General features: G+C 36.2%; 1 protein-coding gene across 10 annotated transcripts in view; it reads left to right on the forward strand.

Moving 5' to 3' along the window:
- Positions 1 to 12,971, forward strand: part of STRN (striatin) — a 68,976-nt gene that overhangs the window by 48,136 nt on the left and 7,869 nt on the right. For 6 of the 10 annotated variants that reach the window (XM_086878099.1, XM_086878103.1, XM_086878098.1 and 3 more), the window contains 7 exons: positions 4,304 to 4,479; positions 5,430 to 5,477; positions 6,156 to 6,277; positions 7,120 to 7,287; positions 9,408 to 9,548; positions 11,833 to 11,940; positions 12,800 to 12,886. In XM_086878099.1, the coding sequence (XP_086734225.1) occupies positions 4,304 to 4,479; positions 5,430 to 5,477; positions 6,156 to 6,277; positions 7,120 to 7,287; positions 9,408 to 9,548; positions 11,833 to 11,940; positions 12,800 to 12,886 (850 nt within the window). The remainder of the gene's footprint in view (positions 1 to 4,303; positions 4,480 to 5,429; positions 5,478 to 6,155; positions 6,278 to 7,119; positions 7,288 to 9,407; positions 9,549 to 11,832; positions 11,941 to 12,799; positions 12,887 to 12,971) is intronic. The other 4 variants (XM_086878105.1, XM_086878095.1, XM_086878097.1 and 1 more) reach the window with 1 other exon arrangement.

A 12,971-nucleotide genomic window follows, 5' to 3' on the forward strand; every position in this document is an offset into this window, starting at 1 on the left:
GATGATGTCACAAAGTTTTACTTGACAAAGCTGTCCTTCCCACACAGCAGCATTCAAGCTCTCTGCAAGCCCCTCTCCTCTCATTTGCCTGCCATGTTATGCAAGTGAAAGTAAATCAGTGATGGTGGTACAGCTGGTCATGTGTAACCCAGTGACTGAGCAAAAAAAATAAGAATATCATGACCAGCAGATTGAGAGATGTTTATGTCCCTTCTACATGGGCTGTATGCAGTTTTGGGCCACTCCACTTCAAAGTGGGGTTGTAGAGAATTTGAAGAGCATCCAGTAGCTTCTGACTGATGAGTAGATGTTAAGGCAGCTAGTCTTGCTCAGCTGTTAGGAGGATGAGGAGTGCTTGAATAGCAGATTGCAGGTATTAGGAGGGTGCTTGTAAGGATGGCAGAGCCAAGCTTCTCCATAGTGCCAGGCATTAAGGCAGGAGAAAACAACAGCAAGTTACAGCTTGGGAGGTTCAGGTAAGACACTGGGGAAGAAAGTTTTTTCTCTGAAAAAGCTTGCTCAGAGAAACAGTGGAATCCCTCTCCTGAGAGATATTGAAGACTTGGCTGGAGCAGAGCAGTGGTTACATTACCTGGTGTGGGCAATATTTTCATTTCAAATGGGAAACTGGACCAGAACTCTTCGGAAGGTTCTGTGGCTAAGTGTGGAGCCTTATTTTTCTTGCACTGTTTATGAAAAAAATCTTTCTTAAAATGGCATCTTTTCAGTTGTATGCAATTCTTTTCTGTATTTCTGATTTCTTGGGAAAAGATACTTCAGGTATTAATTTAATCATCTGCTCTTGTGTGGTCTGTCAGCTTCAGATTAATCTTGCTATTGCATTGCCCAGCCATGTCAAGGCTGAGGGATTTCAGAAATAATTTTTAATAGTGTGCTGGGGAAGAATCCTACCCTTCAGTAAATCTGACTCTTAAATAATCATTATCTGAGATTTTACCATCACAAATGAATTCTGAGGCTTTAGAAATAAGATGCAGGTCCTTACTTTGAAGTTCTACCCCTGTATGCACTTGTAAAGCAATGGAATACATAGTTAATAAAAGCTTATGCACGTTTTCAGAGTGTCACTGTAGAGATGCCACTATAGCAAGTTTCTGAACATGTGATATGTTATGAATCATCAGTATTGCAATGAATGCAGAGCATTTCTGGTAAAATTCAGTATTTTAATATTATATCCTAATTTGGTCTCAGTTCTTAATGTTTTTATTAATTGTCCCTAATTATGTCTTCAGAAAGGGATATGAATGAATTTCTGTTACAGATACTCCTAAAAATCCAAGGCTGGATTTTAAATTCAGAGAACATGACAAACCTAACCCATCTGTGCAAGATGCTTCCATTGCTTGACTTCATTGTGCAAGTGTCCATGTAAACTGTTGTGTTTGTTCATGTCTCTGTATCCTGAACTAACAGCTTTCATTTATGGAGTAGCACTTATCCACTCCAGTCCTTTCCTGCATGGTAGAGAATACTAATTTCTATTTGTTCATTTGTCCAGTGCCTGTATGAAATCCTGTGATCAGGAATTCATAGTCATGATTACCTTGACTCTTACCTTTTTCTAGTGCTGACAATTAAAAAAAAAAATTTTCAAAACTGTTTGTTCTGGTTACTGTGCACTTCATTGAAGCAAAATAAAAGGCTGGTGTTTCTATTTCAAGTTTCATTGTAAGTGTAGCTTACAGATAATGTAATGTTTCTATTTTGGACTGTTTCATACATCTGGCTGCCAAATATGAACAAGGTATGATTAGTGAAAATTTAGTATGTTATTTTTAAGCGTCAGTTTTCAATCATATGGAGAATTAAGTTGAAAGATCATGTGAATCAGTCTTTAAATATATTTGCTTTCAAGAGTGGCAAACACTTTTTCCATTTTTTGTCCCTTTCATCCCACTGACATTTTTGCTGCATTCTTTTCTTCTACAAAATGGCAGCATTAGCCTACCTCATTTAATGGTTTCAGTTTTATGCATATTGCTTTGACTGTAAATTGAAGAATGGTTTTCACTTGGTAATGGAGATTATGAATTTATTACTTAAAAAACATTTTTTTTCTTTTGTAGATAGGTTTTAGAGTATCTAACGATTAAGTTTACCAGATTGCTTGCCAATGCACTTCAGTTTGCCTTTTCTTTTTCCTTCCTTTACACATTCTTGACAAATGTTTACTTTGGTTGGCTCTGGTTTTTTCCCTAGTTTTCTGAATAGATTAAGCAACTTCATAAAATTATAGTAGTTAAGAGTAGCTGAACTACAAACTCATTGCATTTAATATTGAATACTGATTTGAAGGTTTTGGATTTCACAGTAGGCCCTTGTTTGATTTCTTACGTCTTTGAACAAGTGCCTGTAATTGCATGTCATTTCTGGTTTTAGTTCTCAATTTGTTTTCAGTTAATTTTTGATTTTGTGTAGACACAAATAGTATTATAAGTGGCAAATCCATATCAACTGCTGATTTTGGGGTTGGCATCCCCCCAAACTGCTTTTCAGGCCTCGGGTTACCTCCCTGTTGTACTTCGGTGGGAAGAGACAGAAGGAGGTTGTCTGCTGCATGAGTAATCAGCCTCACAGCTTGTGAGACTGGTGGGTAGAGTGATGTGGTGCAGCCAGGTGGGTGATGTGTCAGGGTTAGAATCTGTTTCCACCTCTGCTACTGGTCTGCTGTCTGGGACTGCCCTCCATCTACTTTGCAGTTTATAAACTACCCATCTTGGACTCCTTTTGGAAGGACATTTTTGAATGAAAGACAAGCAAATGGAGAATCTTATCCTTCCAGGACTGGAATTCACTGTTGGGCCATCTGAGGTGTCTTTGTGGCTTTTGCAGATGTGGCTCAGAACCTGTGCTGCTGGTGTGGCAGCTGGAGGGCAGGAGGGTTCCCTCCATCACCTAATTGGCATTAGGTGCCTATGTTGAGGCAACCAAATTCCTCTCCAGGTATCTGTACATCTTGTACCCTTTTTGCTGAGACTTTCTTGGCCAGTCTTCAGAAAATCTGCCAGAGCTGCTAACTGTGCAGTCCTGCCCCATCCTTGTACCAGCTCGAGCATTTGTCTGTTCCTTCACTGAGCCAACTTGGCTCAGTGAAGTGGCAAAGAAACTGACTGTCTTCCTGTGCAAGGCAATATGTCATTACTAAGAAATATGATGAGACTAAACCTGCTGTTTCTTATGGCTCCTTTCTCCTTGTTTAAAATCGATAGAATATTTTAAATTATGTATATTTTTATTATTAAATCCAGATGTAACAAAGCTTAAGAAAAAGCACTTTTGTTCTTAAACCTCCTCTTTCATCTCCAGTCCCCAGAATAAAATGTTTCTTGAAGTGGCTCAAAACAGATGTCTCGTCTTTGCAGTTTAAAGATATAAATTATATAGAATTATCTGTAGATTTCAACATTATAAACATCAGTAAAATTGTTTGTTTTCTTGGTTTTCCATAACCATCATCAGCAATGGTTATGAAAAGGTAAATTTAATTTGTGACATTCTTGACTGACAGTGAAAACGCCTGTTCAGTATTTTTTGTCAATATTTGTTCAGAGGAGCAATATTGAAGTAACTTTTTTTATAAAAAAAGCTTCCTTTTTGGATCTTCTAAAATGCATTTATTGCCAAATTATTGTGTCTGTATACACGATACCTTATTGCCTGCCAGTTAGATTCTTAGTGTGTAGCCAAATCCTTTTTGCCTTTTTTTTCTATTCTGGCAAACTTTACTTGTTATGTGTTATTACAGAGCTTGTGTTGCCTTAGCTGGATAAGTTAGGTTGTGTTCCTTTCTGTGCTTCTAGAGAATTCCCTGTTTCTCTCAGATCTTTGCTTTAGAGGTGCCATGCCAGTAGTGCTTTGGATATTCAGGGACTGCACCTTGGTGAGTCAAGCCCAGCTTTGTAGGTGAATGAGCCAGTAGGTATAGATCAAATTTTAAATACTTAACTGAGTTCACTGAAGTATCAGTGCTTTTAAAGTGTGTCATTTTATAGACATGAGAGTATTTCAGATTCACATAGAATTTATTACTGTGGATACGACATTACTTGTATGGAGTACATCTACCTTGGTTCTCATTTTGAAGTGTCTGGTTAGTGTTGAGTGGACTGTTATTTGAGAGCAGGTTGTTGTGAAAAGTGGGTGAGGTAATTTGACTTCTTCTGAAAATGCCAAACCAAATTTTTGATTTCTTCCTTTTGTTGTGCCAAACTAAATTTTTGATTTCTTCCTTTTGTTGTGCCTTCCAGCTTAATTACAAGTTTGGCATTTTTTTTATTAGATAGCCAACAATAAGGATGCATTGAGAAAGACTTGGAACCCCAAATTTACGTTAAGAAGTCACTTTGATGGAATAAGAGGTCTCGCTTTTCATCCGGTTGAACCAGTCTTAATAACAGCTTCAGAGGACCATACATTAAAAATGTGGAATTTACAAAAAACAGCCCCAGCAAAAAAGTAAGATTTTTTCTTTCTTTTCTTCAAAAACAATTTTAATTTATGAAGAAAAACAAACATACACACTACTTCACTGAATGACCCTCACAGTTAATGGAAAGTGTTCCTTGAATTTAAGAGTAGGAAAACAAGCTCTCAGAGAAGGGTGGAGATGCCTAAAGAATGCCAGAAAAAATTCATGTGTGTTTGTGAATGTGTTTTGTTTGTGAAGAGGAAAACCATTCACTTTTTTGTATTTTCCTTGTATATAACAAAACAAATTAATTTACTAGTGAAAATATTTGGATGCGGCCTGTTAGTGTGCTTGCATGTGTATATAAATGTATAGGATGCATTTATATATATATGCATATGTATGTATACACATACATGCATATACATGTATACAACTTGGAACTCTGAGATGTTGCCAGGTTCCTGTGTTCACTGTCTCTTGCAAATTGCTGGGAATTTGTGGAAATCAGAGGGAATTCGTAGCAGGGCTGGTGTGATTAAGAGAGTACGTCACAACTTTGAGGAGAACTGCACATAACACAGAGTCTTCCCTTGGACTGATAAAGTCCAGAGCAGCAAATTTTGAAGCACTTCAGTGTCGATAGAAAAACTATGAGTGCAAAACTTCTTTGCTCCAATAGGAACAATTAATGATACATTTCACAAGATGCTGATGTTTCTCCACTTTTTCTGCTCCACTGATGTACCTACCTACTTGTATGATGGGTCTGTGGACTACTTTGAAGGTCTTTAAACAAAAAAACAAATCCTGTCGTGTTTTGAAGGACTGCAAATATGCCTAGACACATGAAAAATTGTGTTGGGAGAGGAAGTTGTAGGAGAAATACTGCAAAAGATGTAGCAGGGATTTTAAGAATTTAGTGATTCTGGCACATTTTTGTAAAGCATCGTATAGGATGGTATACATGTTAACATTTTTTTCATACTTCATTTAGGAGTGCTTCTCTTGATGTAGAGCCAATATATACCTTCCGAGCACATAAGTAAGTATTTCCTGAGAAATACTGACATTTTGAAAAAGATGTGATTTTTAAACAGAATTTTTAAAAAAATAATTTCTACCTTATCAGCTACTGATTTCATGTGATGCTTTTAGTTCCTATGTTGTTTAGAATATCTGCATGTGTTCTTCTCCTTTCTTCATAGTTATTTATGTCTGAAGTCAGATACACCACAATTTTAAAATGGAAAGCCTACAAATGATCCAATTCAAATTTGATTAGATGATCTGTTCATCATTGCAGCTTTTGCCTTTTTGCCACATACTTGCATATGTGGAATGAAACTGAAGAATGAAGGCAGTGAATTTAAATCTACTTAGATGATTTCATGAAAGAGCCTTAAATCTTCTGAAAAGAGAAAAAGTCTGTTTCTGTGAAATATAAAATCCTGGAGTTTAAATTGTGATAATTTTCACATTTTGTGTGCATGATGATTATTTTTTTTATTGTAGTTGTGTTACCAGATATTTTGGAAGGTATTTTTGTGGGAAGTCTTGTAAGTCTTGTAGCATATAATTTCATTATGCAGAATTTTTTTTTGCAATCCATGCAGCAAGTGAACTGTATCTAACATGGAAATTTGAGGATTCTGAAAAATGACATTGCATTTCACGTAATGAAAATGTTAATAGTCGGTGTTTCTTTGGGGCTTTCTTCCAGTGGACCAGTGCTCTGTGTGGTGATGAGCAGTAATGGTGAACAGTGCTACAGTGGGGGAACGGATGGCCTCATCCATGGCTGGAACACGACCAACCCAAACATCGACCCCTATGACTCTTACGGTACGTTGCTGTCACACACAGCAGCGAAATGATAAGTTTTGTGACAGTAATGTTATGTCTCTAAAACAGTGTAATTTATAGATAATGCTTCTGTGAAAGTTTAAATGAGCAAATGGAATCTCATCTTCAATTACTTAAAGTAACCTTTTGTTTTAATGCTGATGCTGCTTGGTGGCAAGATAAAATGTCATTTTCTTAAAAAAGGCCTTGATCTCATTATAGTTTTGAGAAACAGCTAGTCTAAAGTAAGTTTTTAAAAGTACAGGTCTAAACCTGATGATTTGGCAAGTACGGGAAATGCTGTTCTTTGGAAAATTTCTGTGGAGTTGAGATAAAATGGTTTTATACTTTGAGAGCAAAGCTATTAATGTTGGTTAGAAACAACTAAAAAGGTCCAATTTGGTAAAATTTACCAGATTTGACTGGATGTCAGCCTTGTGTCTAAATAATTTTATGATTTATTTTTCACTTCTGGTGAAAGCTTCAGATGCAGTTGGCCTCAAAGCTAACTTCTGCATAAAAGGGACTGCTGTGGCATTAATGGCTATTTGAAAGTGAATTTTAGCAATGAAGTGTGTTTTGCCAAATTCAGTACTGTCCCTCCTGCTGAAGCATTGTTTTGTTCCTTTAGTTGTAAACTGGGTAATTGAATGTCATGTGTGCTGCTGAAATTCAAGCATTGTAATGCCAGAATAATTAAGACTTCTGTATTGGTATGATGTGATTGATCTTGGGGTTTTTTAGGGATTATCTTCCAAAGGTTGGTGCCTAAACACAGGCTAAGATACAGCTATTAATTCAGATTTTGTTTTGAAATGTGTTTTGCTGTGTTTCGTTCACAGATCCTTCTGTTCTAAGAGGTGCTTTTGTAGGCCATACTGATGCTGTGTGGGGTCTGGTTTACAGTGGAGCTCACCAGCGTCTGCTATCCTGTTCAGCAGACGGCACTATACGTTTATGGAAAGCTACAGAAATTGCTCCAGCTCTCAATATATTTAATGATAATCAAGGTACAGAAAATTGCCCTACCCTGAAGTTCATCACTGCTCAGACTGACGTAATTTTGGCAACTGAATGGAAATACTTCTTGCGCTTCTTTCTGAGTTTTGTATCTTTATGAATGTTTTTGGGAAGAGTAAATTTTGTGACCTGTCTACATGCAAGGGGACAGTTAGGTACATCTAAAAGCCAACTGCTGCAGATGATCTGCTGATGTTACTAGCACCATGGAAGATAATGTATTAACTCCATAATTCACAGTCAAATTTAAGTTTCTACTAGGCCCTTGCTTTTAGTTTATCCAGAATAAAAAGCCCTTTCTTCCCCCAGTGGAAGTTTGGAGTAACCAGTGTTTCACCTCAGGCCAGTGTCATTGTACCTTCCAGATTTGTTCCTTGTGCCTCTAACACAGATATTCCACTTGAATTTCTGAGTTTGCACATTAACTAAACAACAATAACCTAAACACTGCTAGTTGGAAAAAAGTACTTCTTTGGAGTTAGTTACTGAAATGTCATGCACAAGTGAAAAACCCACTGGTTAGAATCTAATTTCAGGTAGTTGCTGTCTGTCTGAGTCAGAGTGCTCCAGAACAAGCCCATTGACATTGCCAAACTCTCTTAGAGCTGGTAGTCATTAAAGACAGCCCATGAGCTGAGACAGTTACTTGTCTCTTCAGAAAAACTTTGAGGCAAAATAAACCTTGTCACAGCTGAACATGTCAAATTTTACTGTAAAGCTGGTCAGATATGCCATTACTTGTTAGTTAAAACAGACTGAGCAAAATAAAAACATTCCACGTATTTTAGTTTTTGCAAAACTATGTTTCTAAAGGTTGGCAGGCTTCTTATTGCCAGCTTGCAATGAGAACTTCCTGGTAGAGTTTTGGGGTTTGTTACTGTGAGTCGTTTTGGTTTTAATTATTAAACTAAAGGGGAAGGAGGAGTAGTCTTGCCTCATAGAATTATGATTAGGGCTTTTTTTTGTATTCTAAACTGGAATGAGGCCCAGTTGTGAAATCCAAAGACTGAAAACTCAGTTTTTCTATGGCTTATTGATAACCTTGAACAAACCCCCTAAAATATCTGTCATTCATTATTGAAGACCTTTAGATTAACCATTGTAGGCTTACCAGGAAGCTGCAGATAAGCATGCATGGCAGTGAAAGAAAAAGTCACTTGAGAAACTGTGTTCTCTTCTCTCACCAATCCTTTTTGCCTTTTCTTTCAAATACTTGTTGGTAACTACTGCCATTCCTGAGAAATATTCCTGAAGTCCTGTGTCTCAGAAAGATATTCCATGAATCTTTAGAGTTTACAGGGATGTGATGGTATTCCTGTGTTATCTGAATCTATGATCCAACATTAGTTTGCTTAAAATTCAGTTTCTCACTCTCTATCTTTTCCTCCTCCTGGCATCTGTTGCAACTGGTGTTGTTCTTTCACATAGCAGGTGGTGAACAGGACATTTGAGAAGAAAAATCCTAAGGGATTTATCCTATGCCCAAGCTTTGCTGATTTGACCTTCTGTCCTGTAGTGTGTAGATATCCACAGTATAAGGAGAGCAAATATATACCACAATAGGCAGGAGCTTTGAAATGCAAGTTTTTAATGTATTTATATAACTTTAAATGATGACAGTTCCAGTGTATAAAATCTGCACCCAGAGAACTTTGTTGTTTTTTTTTAAGCTCTGATTTTGTCTAAGTTAATTACAACAACATTAATCATCTGTCAGTCAGTTGTACCACTTCAATTTTATGTCCTTTTACTTAAAGCAATAGACTTTGGTGGAGTTTTTTTGAGAATTGCTGTTACAATTAAAGGAAGGAAAAGGGACTAGGGAGTTCTTGCTTTCTTAATTTCAAAGTAAATTTCTGCACAGCTGCAGTTCTAGATACAGCATCTTTGTAAAGAATGTTGTTGATACACATGTCCAAAAAATAGAATTAAAATAGTTATCATACAGGGAAAGCTATTTAGATTGGCCTAATTTATATTTTAGAATGGAACATTTCCTTTCATAATCATGGTCCTTTTGATGTTGAAATGCTTATTTTTTTTGTAAGGGGTTTTTTGTTTAATTTTTTTTTCTTTACACCAACTACATCTTCTCTGCATTGTTTTCTAGAAATGGGAATCCCTTCATCAGTAGACCTTGTGAGCAGTGACCCAAGCCTCATGGTAGCATCATTTAACAGTGGACACACTAGCATTTTTAACATGGAGACACGGCAACGAATTCTTACCCTGGAGTCCAGTATGGATACTAGTATGTATCAAAAACCCCAAACCAACCAAAGGAAAAAAAAATTGCTTTTTTAAGATTCATACTGTTGATAATCTTTTCAATGTTTCCAAAGAATCAGGCAGTGTCATGAGAAATTTCAAGATGGATTGTGTTACAAGCTGTGTTCTGAGATATAACAGTAGATTATTACTACTACAACAGACCTCGTGGGTATTGCAATAGCAGAAGAGTGTGCATACTTTTGAAATAAGATAGTAGAAACAAGCTCACACTCTGAATTCCTCTTCAAGGGATAGTAGTGAGAAAAAGCACAAGTTTCTTTACACAATACAGCTTTGTGATCTTTGCAGATTCAGTATATCCATTTTCTCTTCAGTCCAAAATTGCAGTATAGAGGCAATATCAGGAAAATTGAACATTAAATTTATTTAAAAATTTGGTATGTGTGTCAATTATTTTTTATTTTTCCTCAGAGGTATCCATCGTCTAAGCTTTATTGCTCTCTTGGCTCATTTGGACTTGGGTTTTAGTAGAAATTTTCGCTGTAGGAGGGAAGCAAAGCTCCAGTGAAAGAGCATTAATTCACAAGGTCCCATATAATGCCTTGGATCATGACAGTGACCAATATTAGAAGTTTTAGAGGATACTGTGAAGAGCCTACTATCAGTAAATTATTTTACCCTGACTTTGCAAAAGAGACCAGAATGAATTGAAGCATAAGGTTTCATATTCAGGCCACAATGGCAATACATTGAGTCTTTTGAAATTTTGATACTTCTTCTCCCACCCTTAGGGTTTTATGTCACTGAATTCTACTATTTTATTATATTTTTTCAAAGGACTAAGCCATTCGTGTTGGCTTTGCTTGTATATTTTAAAATATTTAAATGCCTGTCATTTTATAAGAACAAATGTAAAGTGCCACATCTCTTCTTTAGGTTATTCCTTACTGTGCTGGATTTATTCTTTTAACCCACATTTTTGTTCCTTTCTAAAAGAACAGTTCTAAATTAGTTAACACAATTTAGTGGAAGCCACCTTTCTTCTTCCCTCCCCTTCTCCCTTCTATTTTTTTCACCTCCTCCTTGCTGTAATTCCGTAATGTTCCTTTAGGAAAACAAGACCCTGGTATGGCAACCAGCAGTCCCTCTTTAGTATCTTTAGTTATGTAACAGTACTATAAAGCTTACATGTATTTTAAAGAAATAAATTATTATTTCTGCAAGAACTAGAGAAGAGGAAAATGTCACCTGAAATGCCCTAACAGACTACTTAGGGACTCTGGTGCTCCGTATAAGCCTCTGCTTGGCATTTTCCAGCTGTGGGGATGGCTGGCTGTGATGAAGATTCACGTGCTTTTAGTAATTTTAGGGGACTTTATTAATATGAATGTGGAGTTTTTTCCTTAATTTAGACTTTCATAATTTCTAAGTGTCCTGTGATGCTGACACTGCTTTATGGTTCAGATTTTTATAGAAAGGTGTAAAATGAGATCTTTACCATTTTAATAGCAAGTGAACCTTCAGTAGTATTCTGTTTTGCTTATTTTAGTAAGAATTTTGATTAAATGATGTGAATGTTCTTTGGAAGCAATTTAGCTAAATAGAATCAACATGAAACACAATGTCTGTATTTTGATGTTCTGTGTAATGACTGTGGGTTTTGTCATAATCTATGCCTCTTAAGACCTCTCTTGCATTAATGTGTGCATCACAGGAATGCCTGGATTTCTAACCAGAAAATTCCAATATTTTTTTCTCTCTATCTATATATATTTTTTCTATGTATCTATATATATGCATACTATTTCAGAATTACTGAAGGCAAGGAAATTTGCTCTCCTATGAATAGTCTAGCATCTTTTTTTTTAATAATAATTTCAATACATATGTATCAGATAATAAGAGGTAGATTTTGTTTGCTTCAAACATACTGCCTGCAGTGTTTATTTTCCTATCCTGTATATTATGAAGAAAGTTTGACTTGGCAAGAGGAGGAATGTGTGTGAATGAGGTGTTTTCACTCAGTTTTTGGTTTCACTTGTTTGCGTGATGTGCCTATATAAAACCATGTCCAAAAGCTGGACTTTATTTGGCATACATTTGTTTTATGTATGTCTCTGTCCTGTGTAGTTTGGAAAGTATTTTAGAGAAAAGTGCATAACATAATACTAACTGAGAGTTTCCAGGATATATATGTAAGAAGTATTTTGCACATTAGATTGATTGCATATTTATTTCTTGGTAGCAATCTTTCAAAGAACTTAGCAATTTACATAGACTGATGTGTGTTGGTTTTTTCTTAGCAGTCAGTTCTTCCTGTCAGATAAACAGAGTCATCAGCCATCCAACTCTTCCAATTAGTATCACTGCTCATGAAGACAGACACATCAAATTCTACGACAACAATACAGGTATGCATCTTTCCAGCAGGTCTTAGTCATAGCCATTGTATAATATAAATCATATTCCCAATTTTGCTATGATCAATATTATTCACACAAATGCTGAGGGATGTCAAGAATTGGATAGCCTCTGAAGCAGAAATCTCTCATCACCAACAGAGTCTAAAGATTGCCAGCCCACTTAAAGCTTTGTTGGCAAAGTGATAAGGAGCTTGCATCTCTCTCTCCATTCTTTTAGAATGCCCTGTGTATGGGGTTTATAAATATTTAACATAAAAGGTATTTTTTTCAAAATCTCCATGTTCTTATGTTTATGTTTCTTCTATTAGTTGTCTGTATTATTTTGCTCTAGAGAGCAGGAACCTCTGGCTCTCCTTTAGACCTAGACCTCTGCCACATTTGACCCGTGATTTCTTATTTTTAACATGAAATTCTTGCTGTAATTATAATAAGCTGTGATAAAACATTAATTCTCGCTGAGACATCTAATATTATTCCCTGTTCCTGTGTAGTTTATATTCATTTTAGTATGCTCAGCCCCTGCCTTCCTTCCCATTCAAGATCTTACCTGAGAGCTCGAGAATTACCTGAGAATTACTTAATTCGCTTAAGGGGCGGATATTTAAAATGCACAGTGATTGTAGTGTCAAGGTGGCTTAAAGCAAAGGTCTCAAACATTGACGATACTGCTTCTGTGCTTACCTTGGGAACTGTTGACATTAAAATGCTGGCTTCTTGTATAGTTTTAGTGATTCAGTCATGGGACAAGATCTTGTGTTTGTATCAGCTGTAGTAGGGTCATAAGCAGTGAATACAGATAATAAAGTTAACTGCAGAAAATAACCTAAATAAATCTTTTCTTTTAAAGGAAAACTGATCCACTCTATGGTAGCTCACTTAGATGCAGTTACAAGTTTAGCTGTTGATCCTAATGGCTTGTATTTGATGTCTGGCAGTAAGTACATTCAGATTTCATTTTCTTTTTCTCATAATGGTGGCAGGCATGTAAATTATAAAGAAAACTGTTTTCCCTTTCTCTA

Source organism: Cyanistes caeruleus, chromosome 2 (genome assembly GCF_971803275.1).
Source record: "Cyanistes caeruleus chromosome 2, bCyaCae1.hap1.1, whole genome shotgun sequence".
Classification (NCBI taxonomy): Eukaryota; Metazoa; Chordata; class Aves; order Passeriformes; family Paridae; genus Cyanistes; species Cyanistes caeruleus.